Here is a 25787-nt window from a genome sequence, read left to right as displayed (position 1 = left end):
TTACTCAGGATTGGGAGAGTGGGAGGGGGAGGTGGGGTGGGGGTCCGCTCCTCCAATTACCCAGGATTGGCGCGGGGGGAGCAGTGTGAGCTGAAGAGCAGGACTGGGGGGCGGTGCCGCAGCGCGGGGCCGGGCCGGGAAGGGGCGGGGGAGGAGCGGGGAATAGAGGGAGGGGGAACCGGGGAGGGGGAGGTTGAAGGGGGAAGAGGGAGGGGCCGGCGCCGGCTTCAGCAGCAGCGACGGCGGCAGAGAAGGAGGCCCGGGCCAGGCGGGCAGATCGGAGCTGCGGGGCCGGCCGGGCCCAGCGCAGCCCAGAGCGGCGGAGCCATGTGAGTGGGGACGCCTCCGGCCCTCCCGGAGCGGAGTCTAAGTGGAGGGTTGCGGGGCGTTGTGCAGGGTTACTAACCGGGCCTGAGGAGGGGGAGGGGAGGTAAAGGGAGGGGGCTCGGGTCCGGCAGGTCCAGCAGGTCCCGCCTCCGCCTCCTCCCCTAGCGCCGCAGGAGTTAACGTGGGTCCAGGCCGTGTTATCTGTCCCCCAAATCCGCCACTCTGTCCATCCTTCTCCGCTCGTTCCCCTGTCCAACTCGGGCCCTGCCACTGGGGTCTCCAGTTCCAGGGCCTGCGATCCCCGCCATCAGCAGCCTTCAGTCCCAGTGCCTGAGAAATCTGTGCAAGCGAGCCTGGGACCTCGGCAGCCTGATCCTGGCCTTCCCCACCCCACCCTGGGCCGGCTGCCTGGGCCTCGGGCACCCGGAATTCTTCCCCTTGGCGCTTATGGGCACCCGGGCGAAGCGACTAACGGGACTCCCCTGGCTCCCCACGAAACCCGGAGCCTTAGGGCCCGATCCTTCTCCCCAACCTCACTCATAAGCACAACTCCCCGGCTCAGCCAGGCCGGCAGCACAGCCGGAATGGAGGTGAAGGACCCATTTTTAAGTGCCCCAGATTTCAGGTCAGCCGGTTGTTCGTTGGGCTCGGCCTTTCCACCCTGTCCTAGGTGAGGGGGGCAACCTGAGCCCTCCAAAGGCTCCGCCTCAGTGAGTGGCTTCTAGGGCTGGTAGCCCCCACTCTGACTCCGCAGCCGCCCCCACCCGCTGCCGCTTGTCGAAGCAGCTGCTTCTAGGCGTGTGGGAGGCAGAGACCTGGAGATTGGGGGGAGGGAGGGAGATAGAAGGGAATGGGGGAAGCAAAGACAGGGGGTTGGGAAGCTGAGCCACAGGAAGCAATTTGGGAAGGGAAGAGTTAGAAGAAAGAACTAAAGAAAGCAAAGACCAGAAAGGGGCTTGATGGAGAAAGATATAGGGGAGCAGAGATTGGGGGGGATTTTTTAGGGGGATAGGTAAATTCTGTTAGAAGCAAGATGGGGAGACTAAGGAAGGCAATGATGGGGCAACTGAGGAAGGCACCGACTTTTATATCTCCCTACTCTATTGCAGTTAGTGTTCTTTGGGGAAGGACAGTTGGAATGAGAGTAGACAGTTTGGGGTCTTGGGACTCTTCCTGATTGCTTGATTGTGACATCATTTCCCACTCAAGTTTTAAACAAATTGAGGGAGTCTAGTCTAGGAGGTCAAAGTAGAACCAGTAATCCAAGCTGGAGGTCCTTACCAGGGGCTAAGACTTTGGGGAAGAGTTAGACATTCCTCTAGAATCCTCTATCCTGTTTTTGCTCACTGTCCTGACCCCGCAGCAATTGTGTCTGCATTAGCCAGAGGATTTTATAGAGTTGTTTTGATAGCTGTAGGAAAAGACTCCCTTTCCCCTTACTCCTTCTCATGTGTCTGTGTGGATTTATATTTTGGTGATTGTGTCATTCAGCAGGACCCAGCGGCTTCAGTTGTTTGTGTCTATGTAGTTACTTCGGTCTGTACTGAGAACAAAACAGATGTGGTTTAAGTTTATGGAGAGGGGGACTGATCAAAGGTAACCTTAACTTGGAAGCCCACCAGTCAGTCCTCTATTGCAGTCTCACTTCTTGAGAGAATAGCTCCCACTGAGTCTCGGAGTTGTTTGTTGCTTGTTTGTTTTATTGTTTTTAATTTCAGAAAGTAGCAGAGCTCCTTCCCTTGAACCTTAGGGAAGGAGGAAGGGCCAGTATTAGTATGATCCTCTCTGCTAGATCAGATAGGAGCCAGAGTTGGAGATTACGTTTAGGAAACATTCCCCTTCTATTTTCTTTGCCCCAGCCCCCACGCTGCTCCTATGGGAGTCTGTCCATCTGTTCAGTATCTCTGTTCCGGGTAGAGGGGAATAGGGAACTGGGTTATACCTCAGATTAAGAGGTCTGGGCTAGAAGACTTAAAGGAACTAAAGCTGCTGCTGAGGAGGGAAGCAGCCACAAAACTCTTTGGGCTCAGTGAGGTCATTACACTTGGTGTTTGCGCCTAATCCCCAGGCTCCAGCACCCAAACCCAGCCCTGGGAGAGGTGGCTCTCTCTGACCGGATGGAAAAGCTGACGGAAGACAGGAGGGGTCTCAGGCTGAGTCATTTCTTTGCAGGCTCCCCTCCTAGCTGGCTTTGGGGGGGCCTCCTGTAGTCCCTCAAGCCCGGCCCCTGAGGAGGGGAGACGAGATCCCTCCCACGTGCCCTCCCTGCCCCCTAATGGGGTGAGCCACAGGGTCCCTCCGCCTCCGCCCCCAAGTACTCTGTGAGCCTACAGCCTTGGGAATGTGACCAGCTGACCTTTGGGAGGGCGGGGCTTGACCGGCTGCATGCGGTGATGGCTGGAGAGGGTGGCAGGTCACAAAAAAAATCCAAACCGAGGTCTCGTTGGCGAGAGCAGAGCCACCTCATCCTGCCTCCACTCCCTGTATCCCGCCCGCTCAGGGCAAAGCACCAAAGCAATCGAAGATGACTCTGGTGCCGTTTGTTACGGTTAAGGATGCTGCTGGTCTGGAGGGGAACGAGCTCTTGAGAAGGTCCCTATTCCGGACCTCAGGCCGCTCCTGAGTCAGCACTGACCACCTAGGGGCACGGCACCAACTTAGGGAGGAGAAGGAAGTGAGGAAGCTCCCCACCCCGAACCTGGCAGACCCTCAGCCGGAGCGCCCTGCTGGAGGGGAAGGGGGGGTGACTGGGGAGGAGCCGGAGGCGCCAACTCGAGCTCTGCGTCAGCTGAAGGGTTTGGGACGGTCGTCATGGGGAATGAGGGGGGAGGGGGCGAAGGGGGCGGGGCTTCGGGACAAAGGGGTTGGCGAGCCTCTGGAGAGAGGGGAGGCGGTTTAACTCGGGAGGATCCCGGGGGCCCCACCCTGGGGGTTGGCCGACCTGGTCTAGGAGCCGCCCCGACTCCCTAGAGCTGGGGATGCTGCGCCGTCTCGCATCCCCTATCACCCACCCACCGCCACTGTTTACATCCCGTCTCCCGCCCCTCCCAGGGAGGGGCCCACTTCAGACCCGCCCTGAGGCTGGGGGCTCTCTGGAGAAGGGATCCGGCTTGCGGGAGTGGACGGGCGGCCGTGCCAGCTGGCTGCTCGGTCCCGGCGCAGGGGACGGACGGCAGGTGGCAGGGCTTCTGGCTCAGCGCGTGCGGTGGCCGCAACCCGGGCCCCTTGCCAGCATGGGAAGCCAAGGGAGGGCGGCCCTCGGGCTTGGGCTCCTGACATTGTCACTTCCCCAACTCCGAGGCAAAAAACTGGGGCCGGGGGCCAAAAGGCTCCCAAGAAGGAGCCTGGGGATGGGCTTTGCACAGGACCTTCCTGCTTGTGCCCACGGCGAGGCATTCTTGCCCCGACTACTGCTAACAAGAATAGCAAACTTTTTTTATGTGTTTATTTTAAAATCACATTATGGTTTCCTGAGAAGGAAAGGCAGTGGGATGATGGTCTGGTCTTGTTGTGTGTTTGACTTCTGTCTTTGACTCTCGTAGCCTGAGTGACCCTGGGCTAATCATTTCCTTTCTTAGAACCCCCAGGCACTTCTATAAAATTTAGGTTGCATAATAACTGTCTGCGGATCTACTTTAGAACCGGGAATTTCCCCAATGGGAGCTTTCCTACTAAACCAATGACATCATCATTCAGATTAAAAAAAAAATCATACGTTAGATATGTTGTGCCTATTCTTATAGGTAGGTTAGATCAATTGAAATTTATAAATCAGAAAAACTGACAAAACCCTCACTGTGAGAAAGTCTGAGAAGTCAGGGGTACAAGACTGAGGCTGGAATCCAGGTGGTCTAGATAAAAGATTAGTGCACTTTTTAATATGCCAGTTGGCAGCTATCTCTTGGCTCTTGCCCCCTCTGCCAGATGTAAAAATATGGACTTTGTAAGAGCAACAATAACAACCAGCATAATAATAATAGCTAGCTTTTATATAGCACATTAAGGTCATATCTTCAAGCTTAAGCCAAGGACTGTGCTAAATGCTGGAAATTCAAAGGGGTGGGGATTCACATAATGTAACACTCCCCCCCCCCCCTTTTTTTTTTCAAACAAGTTTTACACAGGACAAAAATGTTTACAGGTTGGTTTTAAAGGGAAGATGGACAAAATTTCTTAAAGAAGATAGAATTTTAGTTGGGACGTGAAGGAAGCCAGAAGGTTGAAATGAGGAAGGAGTGTGTTCCCTAAACTTGAGTGAAAATGCGTAGAGGTGAGAGATGGAGTATCAAGTGTGAGGTACAGTAGGGAGACCAGTTCACTGGCTCAAGGAGTATTGAGAAAAGTAGAAAGGTGGCAGAGTGAGAGTGAAGGGGATGAATATGAGAGCTATTGTGAAAGTAGAAACCACAGGACTTAACGACCCATTGGATGTTGGGTAGGGGCAAGCATGAAGGGATGAGGGTGGCTTGTGAGCCTTGATGTTCTCAAAGGGGAAATTAAGGAAAGGGGAAACATTTGGAGAGGGCAGATAAATTCAGTTCTTAATATTTGGAATTTAAGATGTCTGTAAGGTATCAAAGAACTTTACATATATATGTGTATATAGATAAACATATATGTGCATGTATATGTGTGTGTGATAGTCAAATCTTCATATTAATCCTATGAAGTAATTTTATTATCTCCATTGTACAGATGAGAAAACTTCTGAGGCAGGTAGAGGTTAAGTGACTTGCCCAGTCACACAATTAGTATCTAAAGCTGGATGTAAACTCAGTTCTTTCTAGTTCCAAGTCTAGTGCTATATCCACTGAACCAGCTACACATCTACAGGTTTACAAAACACTTCTCTTATGAAAGTCCTTTGATGGAATCAACTATTACATATTAAGAACTTAATATGAACAAAGCACTGTCTTAGGTACAGAGGATAGAAAGACAAAAATGAATTGGTTCCTTCCTTGAAGGAGCTCAAATTCCATCAATCAACATTTGTTAATTGATCTGATGTGCCAGGCACGGGGCTTTCACATTTGCTTTTGCCTTTTTTTTAATATCTCTAAACTTAGCTTGGTATCTGGCATACAGTAATGACTTAATTAAATGCTTCTTGACCTACTGACTGATGTTTGCATTTAAGTATATAGAAGATGTACAAAATAAAGTTTAATGAATACAAAATAAATACGTGGCAATTATTTGGGTGAAGGCATTTGCAGCTGGGGAAATCAGCAGCTGCCCTTTGAAGGAGACTAGAAGCAGAAAGAGATCTAAGATGCAGAGTGGGTGCTAGACATGGGAGAAACCGCCTGTGCAAATGCAGATAGGGGATGGAAAATCTCATGTGAGGAACAGGAAGAAAATCGGTCTGGCTGGACCTGTGAAGGGAAATGTGTATAATGAAGCCTGGAAAAGGAGTCTGGGGCCAAATTGTGAAGGGGTTAGTGTGAATGTTATCCTAGGTGATATCAGGAGTCCCTGTTGTATTTAATAGGAGACATCATTGATATGATGTGATCAGACCTGTGCTTTAAGAATACCACTGACAGCTGTGTGGAGGTTGGGTTGGAAGGGAAAGAGATCTACAGCAGGGAGACCAATTAAGAGGCCATTACAATGATCTGAGTAGGAAATATTGGTATCAACTCTTTAGAGATTAGGAAACTGAGGCAGAGTTTGCCAACAGTCACATAATTGGAGTTTGTCAGAAGTGGAATAACACTGTCAGCCTCCAGATAAATTTGGAGAAAAACAAACAAAATATATTTATGTATGTGTGTATATATGTATGTGTATGTATATTTGTGTATACATATATATTTAGTGATAATATTATATATTAATAATATGCTTTAGTTGCATATGTATAGATATAGTTATATAGGTGTGTGTGTGTGTGTATGTGTATTTGGTGATGCTATTAGCCTAGACTGTTTGAAAGTCAGCACAAGGGCTTTGCAAAGGAGATATTTGTCATTCCCTCTCTGGGAAAGACACACGATTCTCCTTTTTGGGGACCAAGAGTAAAATATTTTTTAAAAGAAAAAGAATATGATGGGATTAGAAGGGGGAACAGGCCACTGCTTTGCCTGGAATGTGATTTACATTGACTGAGGGCTGCTGGCCTCAGATACTTACTTAGCTGTGTGATCCTGGGAAAGTCACTTAGGCATGTTTGCCTCAGTTTCTGCATCTGTAAAAACAAGCTGAAAAAGGAATTGGCAAACCATTCCAATATCTTTGCCAAGAAAACTCCAAATGGGGTGGGACTAGGAAACAACTGAAAGAACTGAACCACAACAAAATGTGCTAACCTGCCTTCAGAGAGTTTACAATCTAATGGAGGAGGCTATATGTAAACACTTTTATTTAAAGCAAGCTATATACCGGTTGGTTAGGAAATAATTTATTCAAAGCAAGCTACATACAGGTCAAATAGTAAATAATTTATTCAAAGCAAGCTACATACAGGTTAAATAGTAAATAATTTATTCAAAGCAAGCTATATACAGGTTAAATAGGAAATAATTAACCAAGGGAAGGTGCTAGAATTAAGAGGAATTGGAAATGGCTTCCTGTACAAGATGGAATTTTAGTTGGCAGAACCTCACAGCTTTTCATCTTGTGGGCTTAAGGACTTCCTACACACTTGGGGTTCATCCACTTATTCTTTTGCTTTTCAGCCCAGGTCTCCTTACAATTGATGTGGTAGAAAGAGCAAAGGGAAGAATGATGGCATTGGGAGTCAGGAAATCCAGATCAGAAATCCAGCACCTTCCCCTATGTTGTTATTCTGTGGACCTCAGTTTTCTCCTCCTTAATTGGGGCCAATATTGCTTTAAATGGCCATCCCAAAGAAGGGATTGTCCTGAAGATCAAAAGAAATACTAGATAGGAACCACTTTCAGTCTTATAAATATGAGCTATCCCTATTATTTTACTATGATTACTTTTCCTCTGAGAGGTTGAATGGTGTAGGGCAGTAATGTCAAAAAGAACCAGTTTGCTGTTCATTACATGAGAATTCCTGCAATCCCATATTGGCTTGGTTTTAAAATGTAACATTATCTATGGTTATTGTATTTTTAGTGGTTTTGTTACCTATCTCCCAATTATATTTTAATCTGGTTTCCTGTGACATTGGGAAGTACTAGTACTTAGGGAGCCTGTTTCTGAACCAGCCTGTACTGAATTCAAATCCAATCTCTGACACATACATAATGACTGGGTGACTCAGAGTAAATCATTTTCTTTGCCCTTAGGCTACTTTCTATAACTCAGCTTGCAGACTCTGTAGGCTGCAAAAATGGGATAGCTAATCCAGATTGGTGGAAGGGAAGGGAACCAGTATGTAGTCTTATACTATGAGCCAGGTACTGTGCTAAATGTTTTACAATTAATACTTTGATCCTCACAATGAATCCTGGAAGATGGGTGTTAGTATTAGCCCTATTTTACAGTTAAGCATACTGAAATTTGAGACCATTTGAAAATAAGACTTGTAGGAAGTATCTGAGGCCACAATTGAACTCAGGTCTTCCTGGTTTAGGAACAACATTTTATCTGTTTTCTCATCTGGGAATGTCCAATACCATGAAATCCCAGGTCTAGTCCTTATCCCTAACCTGCCTCCCTTTAACTCAGTCTCCAACTCTCCAGCTTGCTCCTCACCACTTCCATCCAACCTCAGACTCAGGCACTTAACTTGGCTTTGGATCTAATATCAGCTTAGATGGAAATAGTCTGAAGATCTGGTCCAGAAATAGGACTTGGGAGTCAGTTAATGGCAACGAGAGGCCTGGATTCCAGTCCTAATTTTTACTACAACTAGTTAGGACAAATCACTTCCTATCTTGGGTCCTCTGTAAATATGAACTAGGGTTGTTAAATTAGAGTGGTACATGAGAAGTCACTTAGTCCAGTCCCCCCCCCCCCTCATTTTATAGATGGGTAAGCTGAGGTCTAGAGAGGTTAAAGTTTTTGTTGTGAATCTGCTTTACACAGATAGTAAATAACAGATTCCTTCCACTCATCCAGACTATCTCTAAAGTCACTACCAAATCTAATAGTCTGTAGAGGCTAACTTTTGGCACAATGGATGGTTCATAGAATTAGGATGAGGTGAGTTCAAATCTGGCCTCAAGCATTTCCTAATTGTGTGGACTAGTCACCAAACCTCAAACTGCCTCAGTTTCCTCAACTGTAAAATGGGGATAATAGTACCCATCTCAAAGAGATATTATGACGCTGGCAGATAGTAGACTATATAAATGCTTATTTCCTTTCCTATTTCTATGAGACTAGAGATCATAGCCCAGTTCCCAGGTTTACCAGCTTTGTGATCATAGTCAAGGGCAAAGAGTTTTGCCAGAATTGGAAGGAATCTTGTGAGCTCCTTGAGATCAGAGACTGCCCTTTGTATTCCTTTACATCTCTTACTGCTTAGTTCAGTACCTGGCACATTTAGGCCCTTCGGTACTACCACAAACATTTATCAAGGACATATTTTGTGCTGCCAGGTACTGTGCTAAGCCCTGACTGACCAGTAGTCCACCTCCCCTCCCTAAGTAAGAATATCTCTGCCACACATGACCATCCAAATTGTAGCTCTTCAGTAAGAAGGCACCCACTCCCTCCAGAGGCAGTTTATCCCAGTTTAAATTATTTCATAGTTTTCTCTACCATTCCAACTTTAACTCACTGTGGGGCCAAGCAGCCCGGACCTAATTCCTATTTCTGTTGGATTGTTCTTGAAGTATATGAAGACAAAGTATCATGTGTAATGGGGATAAACTAGAAGTATTCCCAGTAAGATCAGGGGTGAAACAAAGTTGCCCACTATCACCATTATTATTCATTACTATATTAGAAATGTTGGTTTTAGCAATAAGAGATGAAGAAAGCATCATAGGATGTCCCCTGTGAGCCTTCTCAATCACTTGGCTCTTCTGGGTGTTAGGTACTTCCTCTTTATGAGGGGAGTTGTAGAGGGTCGGAATTCTGGAGAAGTATACTTGAAACAAGGTGTTAACTCAGTGGAATTGTTGAGATAATGGTTCTTTAGTTCACATGTCTAGTGTGATATAATAATAGAATCACTTTAGTTTGATATGATATAATCACTCTATATTGGCTTATACTCAGTATATTGTAATGATGTAATTGTAATAGGGTATTTAAGGACTGAGAGAACTGGAGACAAAGTCAGACCCAGACTGAGACTGGCAGACTGCTGGAGGAGACTGGGTCAGACCATGACAGGGAGTAATACCAATAATAATCATTTAATCTGCTTCCAGTGTTCTGAGGAAAGAACTCTGTAAATTGAACAATGTTCCAAATCCACAAGCTGCTGATAACTCTCCTGATCTTTCGCACCCCTTCTCCCCACCCCACACTCCCATAATCCCAGCAGCCCGGCCCAACCCAGCCCAAGAGGATATAGAATAGAGGTTTTTGAAGTTGGCTGCCCTTTCCCCAGTTTTGGATTTTTACTTGAGCAAATAGACCAGGCTTTTCTACATATTCTCATCTCAGTCACATCCCTCCTCCCCATCTTCTTTTGAGGGTCTGGCCTTGGCTTTCAGTCCCCAGTGACTTAGTTTCTTCTGTGTAGAGGGTATGCATATATCCTTTAGGAAATCCTTTAGATTGCTTCAGAAAGTATCTCCTCCAGAGACTAAGAGGAAGCTGGGGAAGGGGCTCCGAAAATGTATCAGTAATACTAAAATCCCAAAGTATGCAATCATCAACTGATGATTTTAGCCTGGAAGCCCTAAACTCCATAATCACCAGATCAAGATCTCTTCCCCACCCAACACTTCTCTTTATCATAGAAAGTTAGGGCTGAAAGGAACCTTAGAGATCATCTTATCCAACCCTCTCATTTTACAGATTAAAAAAAGACAGAGGCCTAGTAAGGGCAGGGAAGTGACCAGTTCAGAGTCATCCAGCTGATTAGCATCAGGGCAGAGAACAGAATTCAGGAATCCTGACTTCCTGTGCTGTGTTCTTTCCAAACCACTTTGGCAGTTCATTTTAACCTGATTTTCCTTGGATAACAAAGAAGGAAGGGGAAGAGGTATAGCGTGTGAGCTGCCACTGGAGATATCTCTGGTTAGAGGGAAGCAGACAGAAAAGGGTCTTTGACTCAAAAGACTTTCCGGTGTCACTCCCCTAAAGAGCAGGCTGGGGAGGGGGCAAACCTCACCAAAAAGACTTGGGTTCAGACCCCATCCTCTGAGGGGTCTGAATACTACCTGCATAAGTTTGGCCAGTTCATTTAATCTCCCTTGACCTCTATTTCGTTATCTATTTGGAACCAGACTGAGTGGTCTAAACCAGGTTTGAGAGTCAGGGATTCCCAACAAGACCTGAACAAGGCATCTTCAGCCTGGGAAAGGTGTGACTATGGCTAACAATTTAACCCAAACAAAGAAGGAAATAGAGATGTCCCAGTGCCTTCAATTTACAGATGAGGAAACAGGTTCAGTGAAGTTAACAAAGTTTAGGAACAAGTTTCTACTATTAAATCTATATGCAATTTTTTTCCCCCGAACTTGTAAATTCACTGATGTAAGGACTCCCCACTGAGAAAACTCCCTCCACCAGTCAAATCATTCAGTCTTCAGCAAGCTGAGCTTAAGAAAATTGTGTGGAACCGGAGAGGTTCACCTGAGGTCACCCAGCCTGTAGTTGGTCTGAGGTGGGCCTGGAACCCAAGCCTTCCTGCGTCCCTAGCCAGATGGCTATCCGCTATGGCAGGCTGCGTGTATAGAATAGAAAGGCAAAGTCACATATAGCCCTCGTATAGCCCTCGGTTTGTTCCTCAGAAAGTGCCCGCCAATCTTGCCTACCCCTAACCTGGGCCCTGGTGCCCTGGGGAAGAGCTTGGAGGGAGGGATGTGCGGGCAGCCGCTTCCTTCTCTATTAGCCGGCTCACCCAGTCAAACGAACACTTAAGGGGAGAGTCCGCCCTCCCCGCAGGTCTCTATTGAAGGAGGTCTGGGGTCTTCGATGCCCACCCCCGTCCCGCCCAGTCCCCCTCCGCCTGCCCTCCAGCAGCTCTGAGTCAGGAGCTAAACAGCAGGAACTGGGCGGGGGGACCGGGCCAGGGCTGAGGGGAGGAGCTGGAGCCCGAGCCCGAGCCCGAGCCCGAGCCTGAGCCTGAGCCCCAGCTGCTGCCGGAGCCGGAGCAGAGCCCAGCCAGGCGGGACCAGGCACCGGGGGCTGATTAGGCCCGCGCAGGTCCGCTCCACCGGGCCGGGCCGAGGTGCGGTGTATCCGAGGCACCCCCACCCACCATGAACTCGAGAAAGAGAGGTAACCGCCCCTTCCCCCACTCTCGCCTCTTAGGGAGGACCGGCAGGGACGTGGGGTGGGCAGCTCTGGGATCCTAGGGCTAGAAGACTTGAGAGGACAGAATGGGGCTATGGAAAGGGCAGTAGTCTAGCCGTGACTCGGTTTCCCTTCCTGAAACTCTGGAAGACCGGCGGGGCGGGGTTTTTCCCGACATAACCCCTAGAGCCCAACAAGACCCTCCTTCCAATGTTCTTCCTCCTCCTTCCCCCACGATCCGGGAATCCCCTGCTGTGCTCTTCAGGATTGACCGGGGGGATCGGGCGTGGAGGAGGGGGACAGAGTGGAGCCAAGGAGAGCCCTTGCTCTCTCGGGTGGCCGCATTTATTGATCGCTGTGGCCACAGCTCCCTGATCCCTCCAGAATCTCCCCAGAACTCTAGCCCGGGGCTCCGCTTTGGGGGCCGGGAGGAGGTTTGGCGGCAGGCGCAGAATGACAAGCTTGTGTAGGTGCGGATCCCGTGGCCCGGGATCAGGGAGAGGTCAGGCTGGTTTCGGGGAAGCAGGTTCAACGCCTCTCGGGTCTGGCTGTCTCCTACCTCCCGCCCTGCCCTGGTGTCCTGTCCTGTGCCATCCTGGTCCGGACTCGGGGCTGTCTGTCATCATCATCATCATTATTACTACTAATAACGAGTCGTTCACATTTCTCTAGCCCTTAAAGGTTTGAGGGACTCTGCCCCTCACCCTCCTCCCTTCCCCCATCTCTACTGGGGAGGACCGGAGAAGCTCCGCCTGTCTGCCCCCTCCCCCAGCACGGCCCAGCCCCCAGGGGCCTTTAGGACAAAGTTATCCTCCGGGATCCAGCACCCAGGTTCCGGGACCCTTCGCTTTCCCCTCCCCTTTCAAGCCCTGGGATCCTAGGGAAGGGGAAATAGTTTAAGTGAGAGGAGGGGGGCTGAGGAGGCCAGAAGGGACAGCCCCGCCCACGAGTGTCTCTGGGGTAAACATGCGCTTCCTTCCATTCTTCAGAATCTGTTCCTTCCCTTTCCTGCTCCCTCCCAGGACCGTGTGTGTGTGTGTGTGTGTGTGTGTGTGTGTGTGTGTGTGTTGGGGGGAGGTAGTTTAGGGAAAGAATATCCCAGAGATAGGAGAGTCAGTCCCAGGTCTGCCAGCAGTAATTCTGCCAAGCATTTTGTGCCACGGGTTTTCTCCGTACCCTCCAGTCTTCCCCCATCCCCACCATCCTTCCTCTTTCCCCTCCTGGGTTTCCCTGGAGCTGGGCCAGGCCATCTTGGGGGCTGCCAAGGGCAGGCTTCAGAGGCGGAAGGTGGAAGCGCTGAGGGGCTGGGATTGTTATTTGGGAAGTGGAGCCCAGGAGCTGCCAAGCAGAGTCCCCACTCCACCTGCCTTGCAGGCCCTGTGATTACCTCTGTCCTAAGCTTCTCTCATTATCTCATGTTTTGACTGGAACATCCCTGCTGGGACATGGCGTCTCTGTGAGGCTATTTTCTCCCCCCTTTCCCATCCCAGGAACTGCCTTGTTTGGAAGTTAGCCCTGGGGCAGGGAGCAAGAAAGGCACCCTAGGATTTGGATTTAGGGGTCCAGCTGAGGGCCTCTCTTCATCTTCCCTGATCGGATTACATCTGTAATCCTCCAGTGAAGAGGGAGGGACTGGAAAGCTGTTGTCACAAGAGATAGGAGCAGGGGCAGGATCCCCCTTCTCACTCTGTCCTTTAAAGCTCAGCCAACTGGAACTAGTTGTGACGGTCAGGGGTTGGGAGTCTGAACCCCTGGGTTCAGTTCTACACCCCTCTGTTCCGTTTCTGTCATGTCCCTGCCCTGAGCTTCGGGGAAGAGCTGGAGGAAACTCAGGGATTCCCACTTCTAGGAGGTTGTCCTTGCTGAACTCCAAGCTTGGCCCTTTGCTCCCTAAGTGTTGGGGAATTCGTCCATCTTACTCCTCCCCTTCCTTCCTTCCTTTTCTCATCAGGGAGCCCCTCTCGGACTCATTCGATGATGTCGCTGTCTGTTCGGCCCCAACGTCGAATTCTCAGTGCCAGGATCAATAGGAGCCAGTCCTTCGCAGGTGTCCTCAGTGGCCAGGACCGGGGGGGCAGGTACTGAGGGAAAAACTCAAGTGGGGAAGTTCCAGAATGGGCAGCTGAGGGATGGGATATGTGGAAGACATGTCATCCCTTTGAATCTGTGGGTTCTGGACTTATTCTGAACTGCTGCCTCCTCTTTCCAGGAGCTTAGCAGCCTTCAGCCCCCCTGTGGTCCCCCGAAAAACACCTGCCATTGTCCGAGTCTCCAGGATGTTCTCCATGGCACACCCACCTCCAAAGGTGCCTCAGCCAGAGCGGCTGGACCAGGTGTATGAAGCCCTGAAGAGGGGCCTAACGTAAGGATGCATATCCTTCCTTCCTAAGCCAATGACCTATGGGATTCTCTTACATCATAATTGGGGGGAGAGGGGGAGGGAGGTGACATCCTCAAAAGAATCCCTTCATCCACAGACATTTTAAGTCTAATCCCCTACTATTCCCCAAACCCCCTTTCCTACACATACACTTTATTTTTCCAATTTTTATTTTTTCCCCCAATTTTCCAGTGTTTTATTTTATTTATTTATTTATAGCTTTTTAATTTGCAAAACATATGCATGGACAATTTTTCAACATTGACCCTTGCAAAATCTTCTGTTCCAACTTTTCCCCTCCTTCCCCCCCCCAAATAGCAGGTAGTGCAATATAGTTAAATATGTTAAAGTATATGTTAAATCCAATATATGTTCCAGTATTTTATTTTATCCAATTACATGTAAAAGCAATTTTTAACATTCATTTTTTATAAGATTTTGAGTTCCAAATTTTTCTCCTTCCTTTCTCCCTATCCCCACCCCCCTCCCCAGAGATGACAAGCAATTTGATTTAGGTTATATCACATATATACTCTCATACCAAGAATACTACCCTCTCTCTCTCCCAGCCATGATTTGGAGTGCTGACTCTACTTATACCACACACTCCATGGCCACATCCCTTTCCTCACCCCGCCAAGATTGAAAATCAAATACAGACAGATCAAGCTGTGTCTTGGTTTCCTCCTTGAGGGTTATGTGTGAATGGGACTGGGAAGAACTGGTGGGATTCCCATTCTAAATATTTTCCTATTCCTCCCCAGGGCCTACCTGGAGGTGCATCAGTTAGAACAGGAGAAACTCCAAGTTCAAATCAGAGAATCCAAGAGAAATTCTAGGCTGGTGAGTGATTTGGGACCCTTCCTTCTCTTTACACCACAAGCATGAGTGAGGAAGAGTCCTAGGCCTTCAGGAGGAGCTGGGAGAGAATAAGCATTGTATTGGAATGGGAGGGGGTAGGTTCCTGGTTACTGCCAGTTAGGAGGGATATGAAAATGTTTAGAATGGGAATCCTACCAGTTCTTCCCAGGCCAATAGGCTGATACAGAAATCTCAATCTAGCGCCAGGGCCCTCCCCAATCTGGTTCCAACCAGATTTTATTTCACATTACTCCAGTTCACACCCTCTACATCCCGGCCAAGTGGAACTACTAGCTCTCCCCCCAATTCAGCATTCCATGTCCATGCATTCATACATACAGGCCTTCCTTCATGGCTGGAAGGCACAGCCTCCCCTTTCCCATCCCTTTATATTCCTTCAGAGCCTTAGTCAGCTTTTCTTTGAAACAACCCTTCTTCCCCAGATATTCATATTTCTCTTGTTTGTTTCTATACATATATATTTTCCTAATTTTGTGTATGTTCTTTGAGAGTAAGAGCTTTTTAATTTTTGGTTTTGGATCCTCAACATCCTGTGTCCTGAACATCATTCAGCCATAACCAACTCATCATAACCCCATTTGGGTGTTCTTGGCAGGGATACTGAAGTGTTTTGCCATTTCCTCCTCCAGATCATTTTACAAATAAGCAAACTAAGAAAAACAGGGTTAAATGACTTGCTTAGGGTCACACAGCTAGTAAGTACCTAAGGCTGGATTTGAGCTCAGGAAGATGTCTTCCTGATTCTAGGCATAGAGCTCTATCCGTTGCTTAATCAATGTTGATGAAATTTAATTTAATTCCGCCAAGACTTATTCCCTCATCTAATCTGTCTTTTTTCCCTACTTCTCCACTGAGGTACCCAGAAGTTCTCTAGCTATTGCTATATATCATAAGAAAGGATTTAATAAGTTGTCAGAGAGAGTTTGGAATAGTGGTCTTGGTCTTGGACCACTATTGGACCACCAAGACCAAATGGTCTTGGATTAAGAATCAAGAAACCTGGATTCTGGTCTTCGCCTTGCCACTGGCTGTGGAAATTCTTCTTTCTGCTCCTGTTTGCTCCTCTCTAGGATGAGGGACTGGGACTAATGTACACTAAGGCCCCCTGTACTTCTGATGTAGCTGGAATCCAAGGACTGGCTTTGCCAGCCAATCCCAAGCAGCCAGTTGTCTCACAGACCAGATCCAACCTGTGCTCTTAGTGAAGTTCCACCTTCCAGTACCTCTTCCATTCCCCTGCCTTGGAGGCCCCCTCTCTCAACCCCCCCCTCCCAATTCTGGCCTGTCCCTGTCTCAGTCCCTCCCTTCCTCGGGCACTTCTTGACTCAGGAAGTAGCCAGGCATTCCTAAGGTGTGCCGCTCCCTGTCTCCCTGTCCCCACTCCATGCCCAATGTCCACATCTCTTTCAGGGAGGGAAGAGTCCTCACTGGTGTTAGTGATACAGAACAGGATGCTAATTTAAATACAAGACTCAAACCATTTCACAACATCCCCCAATCCTCAGAGACCTTCTCAATCTTGCATGTGGGTTAAAGAATAAAGAATGTCAAGATAAGGAGCTAAGCCAGCAAGGTGTGGGTAAATGTTTAGCCACTGGCTGAGGGCATTCAGGGAGGGAGTGGGAATATAAGCAAACACACTTTTAAATTTAATCTGCATTATTAAGATTTTCTCCACCACTTCCTCAAGACCAGACAATCCACAAAATAACAAAACATTCCCTGCTTTGTAGCGTACTCCTTTTTAAGAAGTAAATGCTCACACCGAACACTAACCAGGTTCTCCCCGTTGGTTTGGAGCTGACTCCATCACATCCCTTCCCCTTCCTCTTTTCCCAGCCATGAACTGACAAGTCTTTTATCCCCCTCCTCCACTCTGTTTCATCATTTCATTCTCGCCTTATCGGTGCACAAGGTGACCCCAATAATAGGGCAAAGGTCCCACATCCTTCATTTTCAGTGTTACACGTCCCTGCTCTCCAGGACCTCTTATGCTCCTCATCTTACCCTATTTTTTTCTCCATACAGGGCTTTCTCTACGAGTTGGACAAGGTAAGAGAATCTGAGACAGACGTGGGGGCTGACAGAGAGACAGGGTGTGAGAGGGCAAAGAGCTGGGGAGAGGGAGCAGGAGGAAGCAGCCCCTTCCTGGCCCCCCCATCACCGCAGCAAGTTCTTTTCTGATCCAAACTCTTATTTCCTCAGCAAGTGAAATCTATTGAGCGTTTTCTCCGGCGCCTGGAGTTCCACGTCAGCAAGGTAAGAGGGTGGATGATGGGGACTGGTAGAGAAGGGAAGGGAGGAATCGGTTAAGGTGGCAAGGCTGACGCTTCTCTGCTTGGGGCGGGAAGCAGCCCGTGGAAGCGCCCAGAAGGGCTCCGGGAGCTCATCTCCCTTGGCTCGGCCCCCTCCGACTCCTTCGGGGTCCTCTCCTCCAGATTGACGAGCTATATGACGGCTACTGCATCCAGCGGCGGTTGCGGGATGGCGCCTACAACATGGTGCGGGCTTATACTTCAGGGACTCCTGGGAGTCGGGAGGCCAGGGACAGCCTGGCTGAAGCTACTCGCGGGCACCGAGAGTACACCGAGGTGAGGGGCTTCGCCGGCACCGCGAGAACAGGGGCGGGGCTGCGGCCTGCGGGGCGGCTCCTGATGCTCTCTCCTTTCCGTCCCCAGAGCATGTGTTTGCTGGAGAGTGAACTCGAAGGGCAATTGGGTGAATTCCACCTCAAAATGAAAGGTCTGTGGGAATGGTGGGGAAGGTGAGGGCGGCGCACCTAGGGGCCGAGGGAAAGCCCGGAGAACTCAGGCTCCTCTTCTCTTTCCAGGGCTGGCTGGCTTTGCCCGGCTGTGTGTTGGGGACCAGTATGAGGTACTGTGGAAACGGGGTGGGGAGGGAAGGTTAACTCCTGCGGCTTCTCTCTCTCTGGGGGTGCGAGTCAGGGTCACCTCCTCGTCCCCGGTACTTTCTGTCAGAGGGCGGGCTAACGATGGACCTTCCCCCTCCTCAGATCTATATGAAATACGGGCGCCAGCGCTGGAAGCTGCGGGGACGGATCGAAAGCAGCGGGAAGCAAGTTTGGGACAGCGAGGACATGGTCTTCCTGCCGCTGCTCACAGAATTCCTCTCCATTAAGGTGCCTCGGGTCCCCTTCTCCCTGGGCCCCCGTCCCCCCTTCTGGGCCCCGCCCCGGCGGCTGACCCCGCCCCGCCCCTGACTCCGCCCCGGCGGCTGGCCCCGCCCCGCCCCTGACTCCGCCCCGGCGGCTGACTCCGCCCCGCCCCGCCCCACAGGTCACGGAACTAAAGAGCCTGGCGAACCACGTGGTGGTGGGCAGTGTCTCCTGTGAGACCAAGGACCTGTTTGCCGCCCTGCCTCAGGTGGTGGCTGTGGACATCAATGACCTGGGCACCATCAAGCTCAGCCTCGAGGTCACCTGGAGGTGAGTGCTTGGGAGGGGGCGGCCGGCTGGGGAGGGGTCCTTGCCCCTGTCTCTAGCAACACCCGGACTTTCCCTTCAGCCCCTTTGACAAGGATGACCAACCTTCTGCGGCTTCCACAGTCACCAAGGCCTCCACTGTCAGCAAGCGCTTTTCCACCTACAGTCAGAGTCCTCCAGACACCCCTTCCCTGCGGGAACAGGCTTTCTATGTGAGTGACCCTAAGCCCCCTCCCGGAGGCTTAGCCCTCCCTGCCATTTCCCTCGGGGGTGGCCCATTGTGCCAGACTGCCCAGACCGGGGGTCCGCCTCGCTGACTTGGGGGTGGGGTGCTGCCCCGAGACCCCTGACTCAAGCCCGGCACCAGAGCCTGTGTGAAGCTCCCCGGATGAGTTGGGGGAGCCCTCTCAGACTCACCCCTTCTCCTGCCTCCCCCCAGAACATGCTCCGTCGTCAGGAGGAGCTAGAGAATGGAACGGCGTGGTCCCTGTCCTCCGAATCCTCCGACGACTCCTCCAGCCCCCAGCTCTCCGGGGCCGCCCGCCTCACCCCGCCCTCTCGGCCCCTGGTGCAGCAGCCGGAGGCTCCCCCGATCCACATCGCCTTCTCTCGGCCGGAGACCCCCCATGCCCCAGGGGAGGCCCCGGAGGAGGAGGGGCCCAAAGGCCCTGCCTTGGCCAACGGGCACATCCCCTACAGCCGAACTCTGAGCCACATCAGCGAGGCCAGTGTGGATGCCGCGCTGGCCGAGGCCGGCAATGACCCTGTGGCCTTGGAGAGCCGAGCCCAGAGCCTCCTGACCCCTGTGGCCTCAGACTCTGACATTACCCCCCTCCCTGACCCCAGCGCTCCCCCAGGCCCCTTAAGCCCAAGCCCTCCCCTCCCCTGTTTAGATCCGACCACTCTGCATGAAAGCCTTACCCCCCCAACCACAGAACCAGTCACTTTAAGCCTGACCTCTCCCTGCCATCCCAGACCAGTTGAGTCCAATTTTCCCCACCCAGATCCCCTCTGCTCCCACCCAGATCCCCTCTGCTCCCACCCAGATCCCCTCTGCTCCCTCCCAGATCCCCTCTGCTCCCGCCCAGACCCCATCCTCTCCAATCCAGAGTCTGAGCCCGGTTCTGTCTGCCCAGACTTGGCCCCCTCCCCTTCAGACCCAGTCCCCAGCCCCACCCCTACAAACGATGTGTCACCATTGCACCCAGACCCCACGTCCCCGCCCTCAGATTCCTCCTGCCCCCGTGCGTACCCCGCCTCACCACACATAGATCCCCCGCCCGCACAGTCACCCCTCATGGACCATGCCCCCAGCCCCGCTGCAGAGGCCCAGGTTCCGGTCCAGGAGGCAGCCGGTATTCCCCTAACAGAAGCCAAAGCTCCTCCCCAGAGGGGGCTGCTGGAGCAGGGAGCAGGGCTGAAGGACCCAGGGCTGGAAGAAGCCCTGGGGGCCTTGAGCTCTGCCCTGGATGACTACCGGGGCCAGTTTCCAGAGCTGCAAGGACTGGAGCAGGAGGTGACTCGGCTTGAGAGCCTACTTATGGTGAGAGAGAGGGGATGTGGCGGGGAAGGGAGGAGGGCATGGGAAGGGCAAGGAAGGGGGAAGGAGGATGATCCATCATAACCATGTCTGCAGCAGAGACAGGGCATGTCCCGCAGCCGGGCGTCCAGCCTCAGCCTCACTGTGGAGCACGCGCTAGAGAGTTTTAGCTTCCTTAACGATGATGAAGATGAGGATGACGGGCCCGAGGACAGGTGAAGAAGGGGCTGGGGTACAGGTGAGGGAGGGACCATTAAGCAAGATTAAGGAAACAGAAGATTGGGAGGGGAGGGGAGCAGAGGGGAGGACAGTTAGGATTCACTGGGAAGGGCACCCTGGTCTGCCCTTGCTCTCCCCATCTCCATCTGCCCCGGGCTCCTGGTGTGTCGTTGCCCCCCAGCCTTCCAGCGCCCCATTCTGCCCATCTCTAGCTCTGCCTCTCTCCCTCAGTCTCGTTTTGGACCTGCTCTCTGGACACGCCCCCCCACCTCCTCCTCACTCCCCCGTGGCTGGGAGCCGGCCCCATCATCTCCAGCTGTCCCTTTCAGCACCCCCTAGGCGGAGACTTTGGTCCCTTGAAGAGCTCCCTCGGAGCAGCTTCCGTGCTGCCCGCCTCACTGACCCCGCCTTGCCCCTCCTCCCCTCGCTGCTGCTCTGGCCCAAGGCCTCGGCGCTTCTGCCCTCCCGCCAGAGCCCCCTTGTCTTCCTGGGACGCTCCCTGCGGTCACTTCATCGATGGCCTTCCCACCTCCAACCTGATGATCTCTCTTCCCAGTATTCAAAATGCCAGCACCAGTGTCCTGGACCTCTAAGCACATTTGCCCTTGGCCCTCCCTGAGACCCCTCTGGCCCTGCTCCAATACCCTCTCATCACTAGGACCCACACTGGCCCTTGCTTAAAGGCCCCCACATCAGAAAGTCCCGCAGCCAGAGCTGTGTGTGTGCGCGTGTGTGAAGTCATCCTCCGTCTGTCCATCCATTATCTGTATCCAGGGGGGGGAGAGAGGGGCTAAGGTGGGGTTCGCATCTCAATAAACGTATACTGGGCACGTGGCGGTGATATTCTGGCAGTCTGGACAGCAGGTGCTTACTACTCAGGTCTCTCCTGCAGGACGCTGAGCAGCCCAGGGCTTGGGTCCGAGGCTGGGGTCAGTGGTGTGTCTGAGGACGCTCTGGACTCCTCGACGCCTGGCCCCCTCAGCACTGGCTGCCCTGCCCTGGACACGGCCCTGGTCTTGCACCTGCAGCACTGTGGCCACCTCTTGCTGGTGAGGCCGGCAGCTCTCTTCCCAACACATTAACCCATTCCTGACCCCAAGATCTAGCATGCTAGGACCTTTAGTCTCCATTGTCCCACTGTATTGTATCTCCACTGGCATTTTTTTTAACCTCTCATGAACACACCCGCCCTTTGCATGCTGGGAGTTGCAGTCCCTGGGCTCAGCGCCATAGTTCTGGGCCCCCTGTGTTATTCAGCATCCCCAACCTTGAACAGGGGCTGAGTAGAACCCCTCCTACTCCCTGTGTCTGAGATGGCCCTGCCGGTCTCTGCTCTTCAGAAACTAGGCACCTTTGGGCCCCTACGATGTCAGGAAGCATCAGCATTGGAACGGCTGCTTCGGGAGGCCTTGGTGCTGGAGATGGTGTGCCAACTTTGTGGGGGGCAAGTGGGCAAGGCCACCTCTGCTCAAGAAGGTAAAGGCACCCACTCCCTTCTACCCTAGAGCAATACAAGGAACTCTTGTCTCTGTCCTCTCTCCAGAATTCTGCCCGTCATCCCTCCCCTCCCCATAGAGACCTGCCCCCATTCTCCATGCGTTACTAACTACCCAGTCCAACGAGCCTTCCACTGACTCAGCCACTGCTGGCCCTCACTGACCCACCTCATGCCACTGACTGCTTCCCCCCAACCCAGTGTTGCAGTTTTCTGTTCCTCGGCCGGGTTTCCTGCCTTTCTGGGACCTGTGCACCGAGGGAGGCAATCTCCTGGTCTGTCCGGTGGAGCGTATCCTCTTCACCTTCTGCAGCCAGTACGGAGCCCGTCTCTCACTGCGCCAGCCGGGCCTGGCTGAGGCTGGTGAGTGAGTGTCTCTGTCTCCCCCAAGTACTCCTCCAAGCCCTCTCACTACCAATTCATAAATATTTATTTAGTGCATACTGTACTCAAGGTGAAAAATCAACCGAGACACACAAAAAATGTATGGCATACTCCTGACCTCAAAAAGTACAGATGGAGATGTCATAGCCAGGTGAAGAGCCAAACTCACATGGGAGATCAAAAGATTAGGAGCTGGAAAGAAAATCTTCAGCTTCCCCATTTTATTAGAGCATAAAATTCAGTCCTCGAGAGGCCTCATGACTTGCCAAGTTCACCCATGTGGCAATCAGACTGGGATTCAGACCCAAGTCCCCTGCCCACAAATCCTGGTGTTCTTGCTCTGATAACAGTCAACTTTTACATAAGTACAAGCACCCGTAAATGCTCATGGGAATTCAGAGAAAGTATCGGGCACTGTAGGATAGTTCTGGGCAGGAAACATTTCTCGAAGGAGATGGATCCCCAGAATGGAAAGCAGGCAGATGAAGCACACCTTCACCTGGGTTATGGGGACTAAAGAATCATATCCGTGACATGCCTCAAGAGTAGCCATCAAATCTCTCCCCAGTGTGTGTTAAGTTCTTGGAGGATGCCATGGGACAGAAGCTACCGAGGAGGCCTCGACCGGGGCCTGGGGAACAGCTCACAATCTTCCAGTTCTGGAGCCACATTGAGGCCTTGAATAGTCCCTCCATGGAAGCTTATGTCACAGAGATGGCTGAAGAGGGTGAGTGGTGATGCACTTCAAATGCACAGATGTTTAAGAGAGGACACTCACACTCTCACACACCGTGTCCCAGTTGTTTCACTGGAAGGATTGGTGGCTGTACCCATTCTAATTTGTTCCCGGCTCCACATTTGTGATAGGTTTGGGGCAAGGAGCAGACTCCCTTTTGTCAGTATAAGAGCTTCTGGAACCCTCACTCTCCATCCCAACCTCCCTTTGGGGACAGCAGCCTTAACTTCTCCTTCCCTCCCCATCCTTTCTACCCTTCTTTCAGTTTTACTCGTGAAAAACTTGAATTCAGATGACCAGGCCGTGGTACTCCGGGCATTGAGACTGGCCCCTGAGGGGCGGCTTCACCGGGATGGACTCCGGGCACTTAGCTCCCTTCTCATCCATGGCAACAGTAAGGTGATGGCTGCTGTCACTACCCAGCTTCGAAGTTTAGCCCTGGGCTCCGACTTCCGGAAGAAGGTCAGGGGAAGACCAAAAGGGCCTGGATAAAGGGTACAAAGTGCTCAGATTTAACACCAAGGCTCATCCAGCCCTTTGTGTCCCCAGGCCCTGCTTTGTTTTTTGGAACAACTAGAAGATGAGGACATACAGACCCGGGTAGCTGGGTGTGTGGCTCTGGGCTGTCTCAAGGTAATGTCTGGACAGACTTCCTAAATTGCCTTTCCCGAGTTGCCCACCCTTTACTGGCCACCCCACTCCTCTGTGACCATTCCATTGCCTCCTTTCTGGGTGTCCAGTCCCCCAGCCCTCAATCTAACCTGTTTCAGAATACTTCCTCCCCCTGACACACCGTTTCCTCCCTGCCTCTACCTATCTGGCTCTCTCTTCTCACTTTTCATGCTTTGACCTTTCTCAACCAGGCTTCAGAGGGCATTGAACCACTGGTGTATCTGTGCCAAACAGACAAGGAGGCTGTGAGGGAAGCTGCCCGCCAGAGCCTCCTTCAGTGTGGTGAGTGGATTATGGTTCTGACTTGCTCTTCATGAGTTCAGGAGGCAGGCATGGGGGAAAATGGTGGTTGCATAAGGTAAACCTAGAAGGACTGCTGGGTAAAAGGACATTGCTTGATCCTGACCACTGTATCCCTTTCTAGGAGAGGACGGGCAGTCAGCTCACCGACGGCTGGAAGAATCTCTGGAAGCTCTGCCTCGTATCTTTGGGCCAGGAAGCATGGCCAGCACTGCCTTCTGAGCTCCCTGTCTGCTCTCTACCCCAGGAACATAGGGAACTTGGGAGTCATTGTCTATTCCCTCAAGCCCCTCCCTCACAACCACCTTTCAGGGCTGGCCTTTCCCTGGGAGCCCCCAATCTATGGGCCCAACTGACATTGGCAGGGGTAGGCTGGGGGTCAGGACCCAGGTTCCAGGGTTTCCTCCCATCCTACAGATTCCTATAAATATAAATCTCTTTAATATATTCTTCTGCTACCCCCAGCAGAGATTGCCACCTGCAGTCAAGTGCCTCCCCAACCTCTTATCAGGCATTCCTCACTGAGCTGATGTCTGGGATCCCCTTCTGATCCCCGATCACTCTGCCTCTCCCCATCATGTCTGATTTTGTATTTTATTTACAGAGTTTTGCAAAAAATAAAAGGCAAAATCTCTTTCCTATGCTGTGTGGCCTTGTCACCATCATTCTAGAGCATCCCATCTTGCTGATTCTCCAGTTCTAAATTGATTAAGGGGGAGGAAAGCCTTGGAGAATCTTTTACTCCAACTGTACTCTTGTCACTGTTTCACTGGGGATCCTGGTGTGCATTTCTGCCTATGCACCAAAGTGTATTGATATAGGCATAAGGGTAGATTCCCATTAAAAGCTCACAGTAACATTTTGCATTTCTGTCTTTGAGATAGGCATTGTATTCACATTTTCAAATAGGAAAACTGAGGCTCCGAGACGATCACACAGCTAGTCATTGCCAGAGTAGCAACCTGAACCCGGATCACACAAGCCAGATTCACCTTATCCAATCTGTATCTGACATCCTGGCTGTTTCCTGAAGTATAATGCGCCAACAAGCATCATTGGATAAACAGGCACGCAGATCTGGGCTCTCCTCCTTCCTCCACTGCCCAGTCTCGGTGCAAGTAGCTGGAACGTGATTACAGACCAGCTAGCTAGTGGGAAGGGTGGTCACTGATTATAGGTCTTTAATTTTGTTTTGAATTTGTTTGGAGATGGGACCTGGAGGCTCTTCCAGTGCCCAGTATTAGGAGCTCAGGACCCTGGACGAAGCTGGAGAATGCTAGGGGATGGAGAAAATATTGGAAGTGGTGGGGGCGGAGTGGGAAGATCGAGCCAAGGCAGAAAGAGGCAGACTAAAGGATGGAGGCAAACCCAAGAAACTAGTCCTGAGAAGGAAAAGAATAAAAAAGCTGAAGCAGGTCTGGGTACTGAAGCCAGCAAGGACTATTGGACGAGGGACCTCTCCTCCAGAGGGCGCCAAAGTCTGGCTGAGCCAGGCAGAGAGGAGAGGGGTGGGCAGAACAGGAGGATCAGGGCCCAAGGTCCGGAAGCCCGCTGGCTCACAGGAGGGACCCTGTTGCACTGATGCTGACAGGAGGAGCGGCCACAGAGCAGGACTGGGAGGAGACGGAGCCAAAGGAGGCAAACACTCCAGGTCGTAGAGCCGGGGGTCGAAGGCCTCCTCTGGGACTTAGTTTCTGCTGTAAAATGGTGAAGCTGGACCAGCTGCTGTCTGGCTGACTCCAGTTTCTGTGTGTCAACCCACACTGTTACACTGGGGAGCCAAAGGATTGAGAATGTCAGGGGCTGAGGGAAAGAGCCTAAAGGCCAGGGATGGCGGCCCCCCAGAGCAGAAGGGCTGCTGGGGAGAAGCACACTGACCCCGGTTGATCTTCTGTATCAATCAGCACTGCACTGCAGCACTTCCAGCTGAAGCAAGATAAGAATTTCAAAAGGACCTTTTTGAATAAAGAAATGTTTTTTAAAAGAGCTTAAAGTTAGGGAGGATTGTTACCTCTTTCAGCTCCTAGGATAAACCTTCAACTATGGTGTCTGCAATTAACCCTTTTTACTTTA

At 51.3% G+C, this 25787-nt stretch overlaps 1 protein-coding gene across 3 annotated transcripts; it reads left to right on the top strand.

The window, feature by feature from the left end:
* Positions 1 to 212: 212 nt before the first annotated feature.
* On the top strand, positions 213 to 24355 carry RIPOR1 (RHO family interacting cell polarization regulator 1). 3 transcript variants are annotated; one of them, XM_051975006.1, is made up of 22 exons: positions 213 to 329; positions 13616 to 13742; positions 13874 to 14026; positions 14809 to 14887; positions 16955 to 16978; positions 17132 to 17185; positions 17365 to 17517; positions 17605 to 17668; positions 17757 to 17800; positions 17940 to 18065; positions 18223 to 18371; positions 18451 to 18580; positions 18808 to 19911; positions 20005 to 20123; positions 21020 to 21176; positions 21468 to 21603; positions 21824 to 21985; positions 22575 to 22733; positions 23008 to 23204; positions 23292 to 23375; positions 23606 to 23696; positions 23839 to 24355. In XM_051975006.1, the coding sequence occupies exons 2-22, from the start codon at positions 13639 to 13641 to the stop codon at positions 23934 to 23936; spliced, it is 3387 nt and encodes a 1128-aa protein (XP_051830966.1). In that variant the 5' UTR covers positions 213 to 329; positions 13616 to 13638; the 3' UTR covers positions 23937 to 24355. The 3 variants fall into 3 exon arrangements, with proteins under 3 accessions (XP_051830966.1, XP_051830967.1, XP_051830965.1); XM_051975005.1 differs by lacking the exon at positions 213 to 329 and adding an exon at positions 11514 to 11649; XM_051975007.1 differs by lacking the exons at positions 213 to 329; positions 21020 to 21176; positions 21468 to 21603; ... (4 more) ...; positions 23606 to 23696; positions 23839 to 24355 and adding exons at positions 11504 to 11649; positions 20359 to 20980.
* The last annotated feature ends 1432 nt before the right edge of the window (positions 24356 to 25787 follow it).

This window comes from Antechinus flavipes, chromosome 2 (assembly GCF_016432865.1).
Source record: "Antechinus flavipes isolate AdamAnt ecotype Samford, QLD, Australia chromosome 2, AdamAnt_v2, whole genome shotgun sequence".
NCBI classification, from domain to species: domain Eukaryota; kingdom Metazoa; phylum Chordata; class Mammalia; order Dasyuromorphia; family Dasyuridae; genus Antechinus; species Antechinus flavipes.
This window is presented reverse-complemented; position numbering and strand designations above follow the sequence as displayed.

Bases quoted from the DNA above. Each gene is read 5' to 3' on its own strand.
- RIPOR1 (XM_051975005.1), top strand. The intron at 17,669-17,756 runs GTCTGTGGGAAT...TTCTCTTTCCAG, and splicing joins ATTCCACCTCAAAATGAAAG to GGCTGGCTGGCTTTGCCCGG. The intron at 19,912-20,004 runs GTGAGAGAGAGG...CCATGTCTGCAG, and splicing joins GGCTTGAGAGCCTACTTATG to CAGAGACAGGGCATGTCCCG.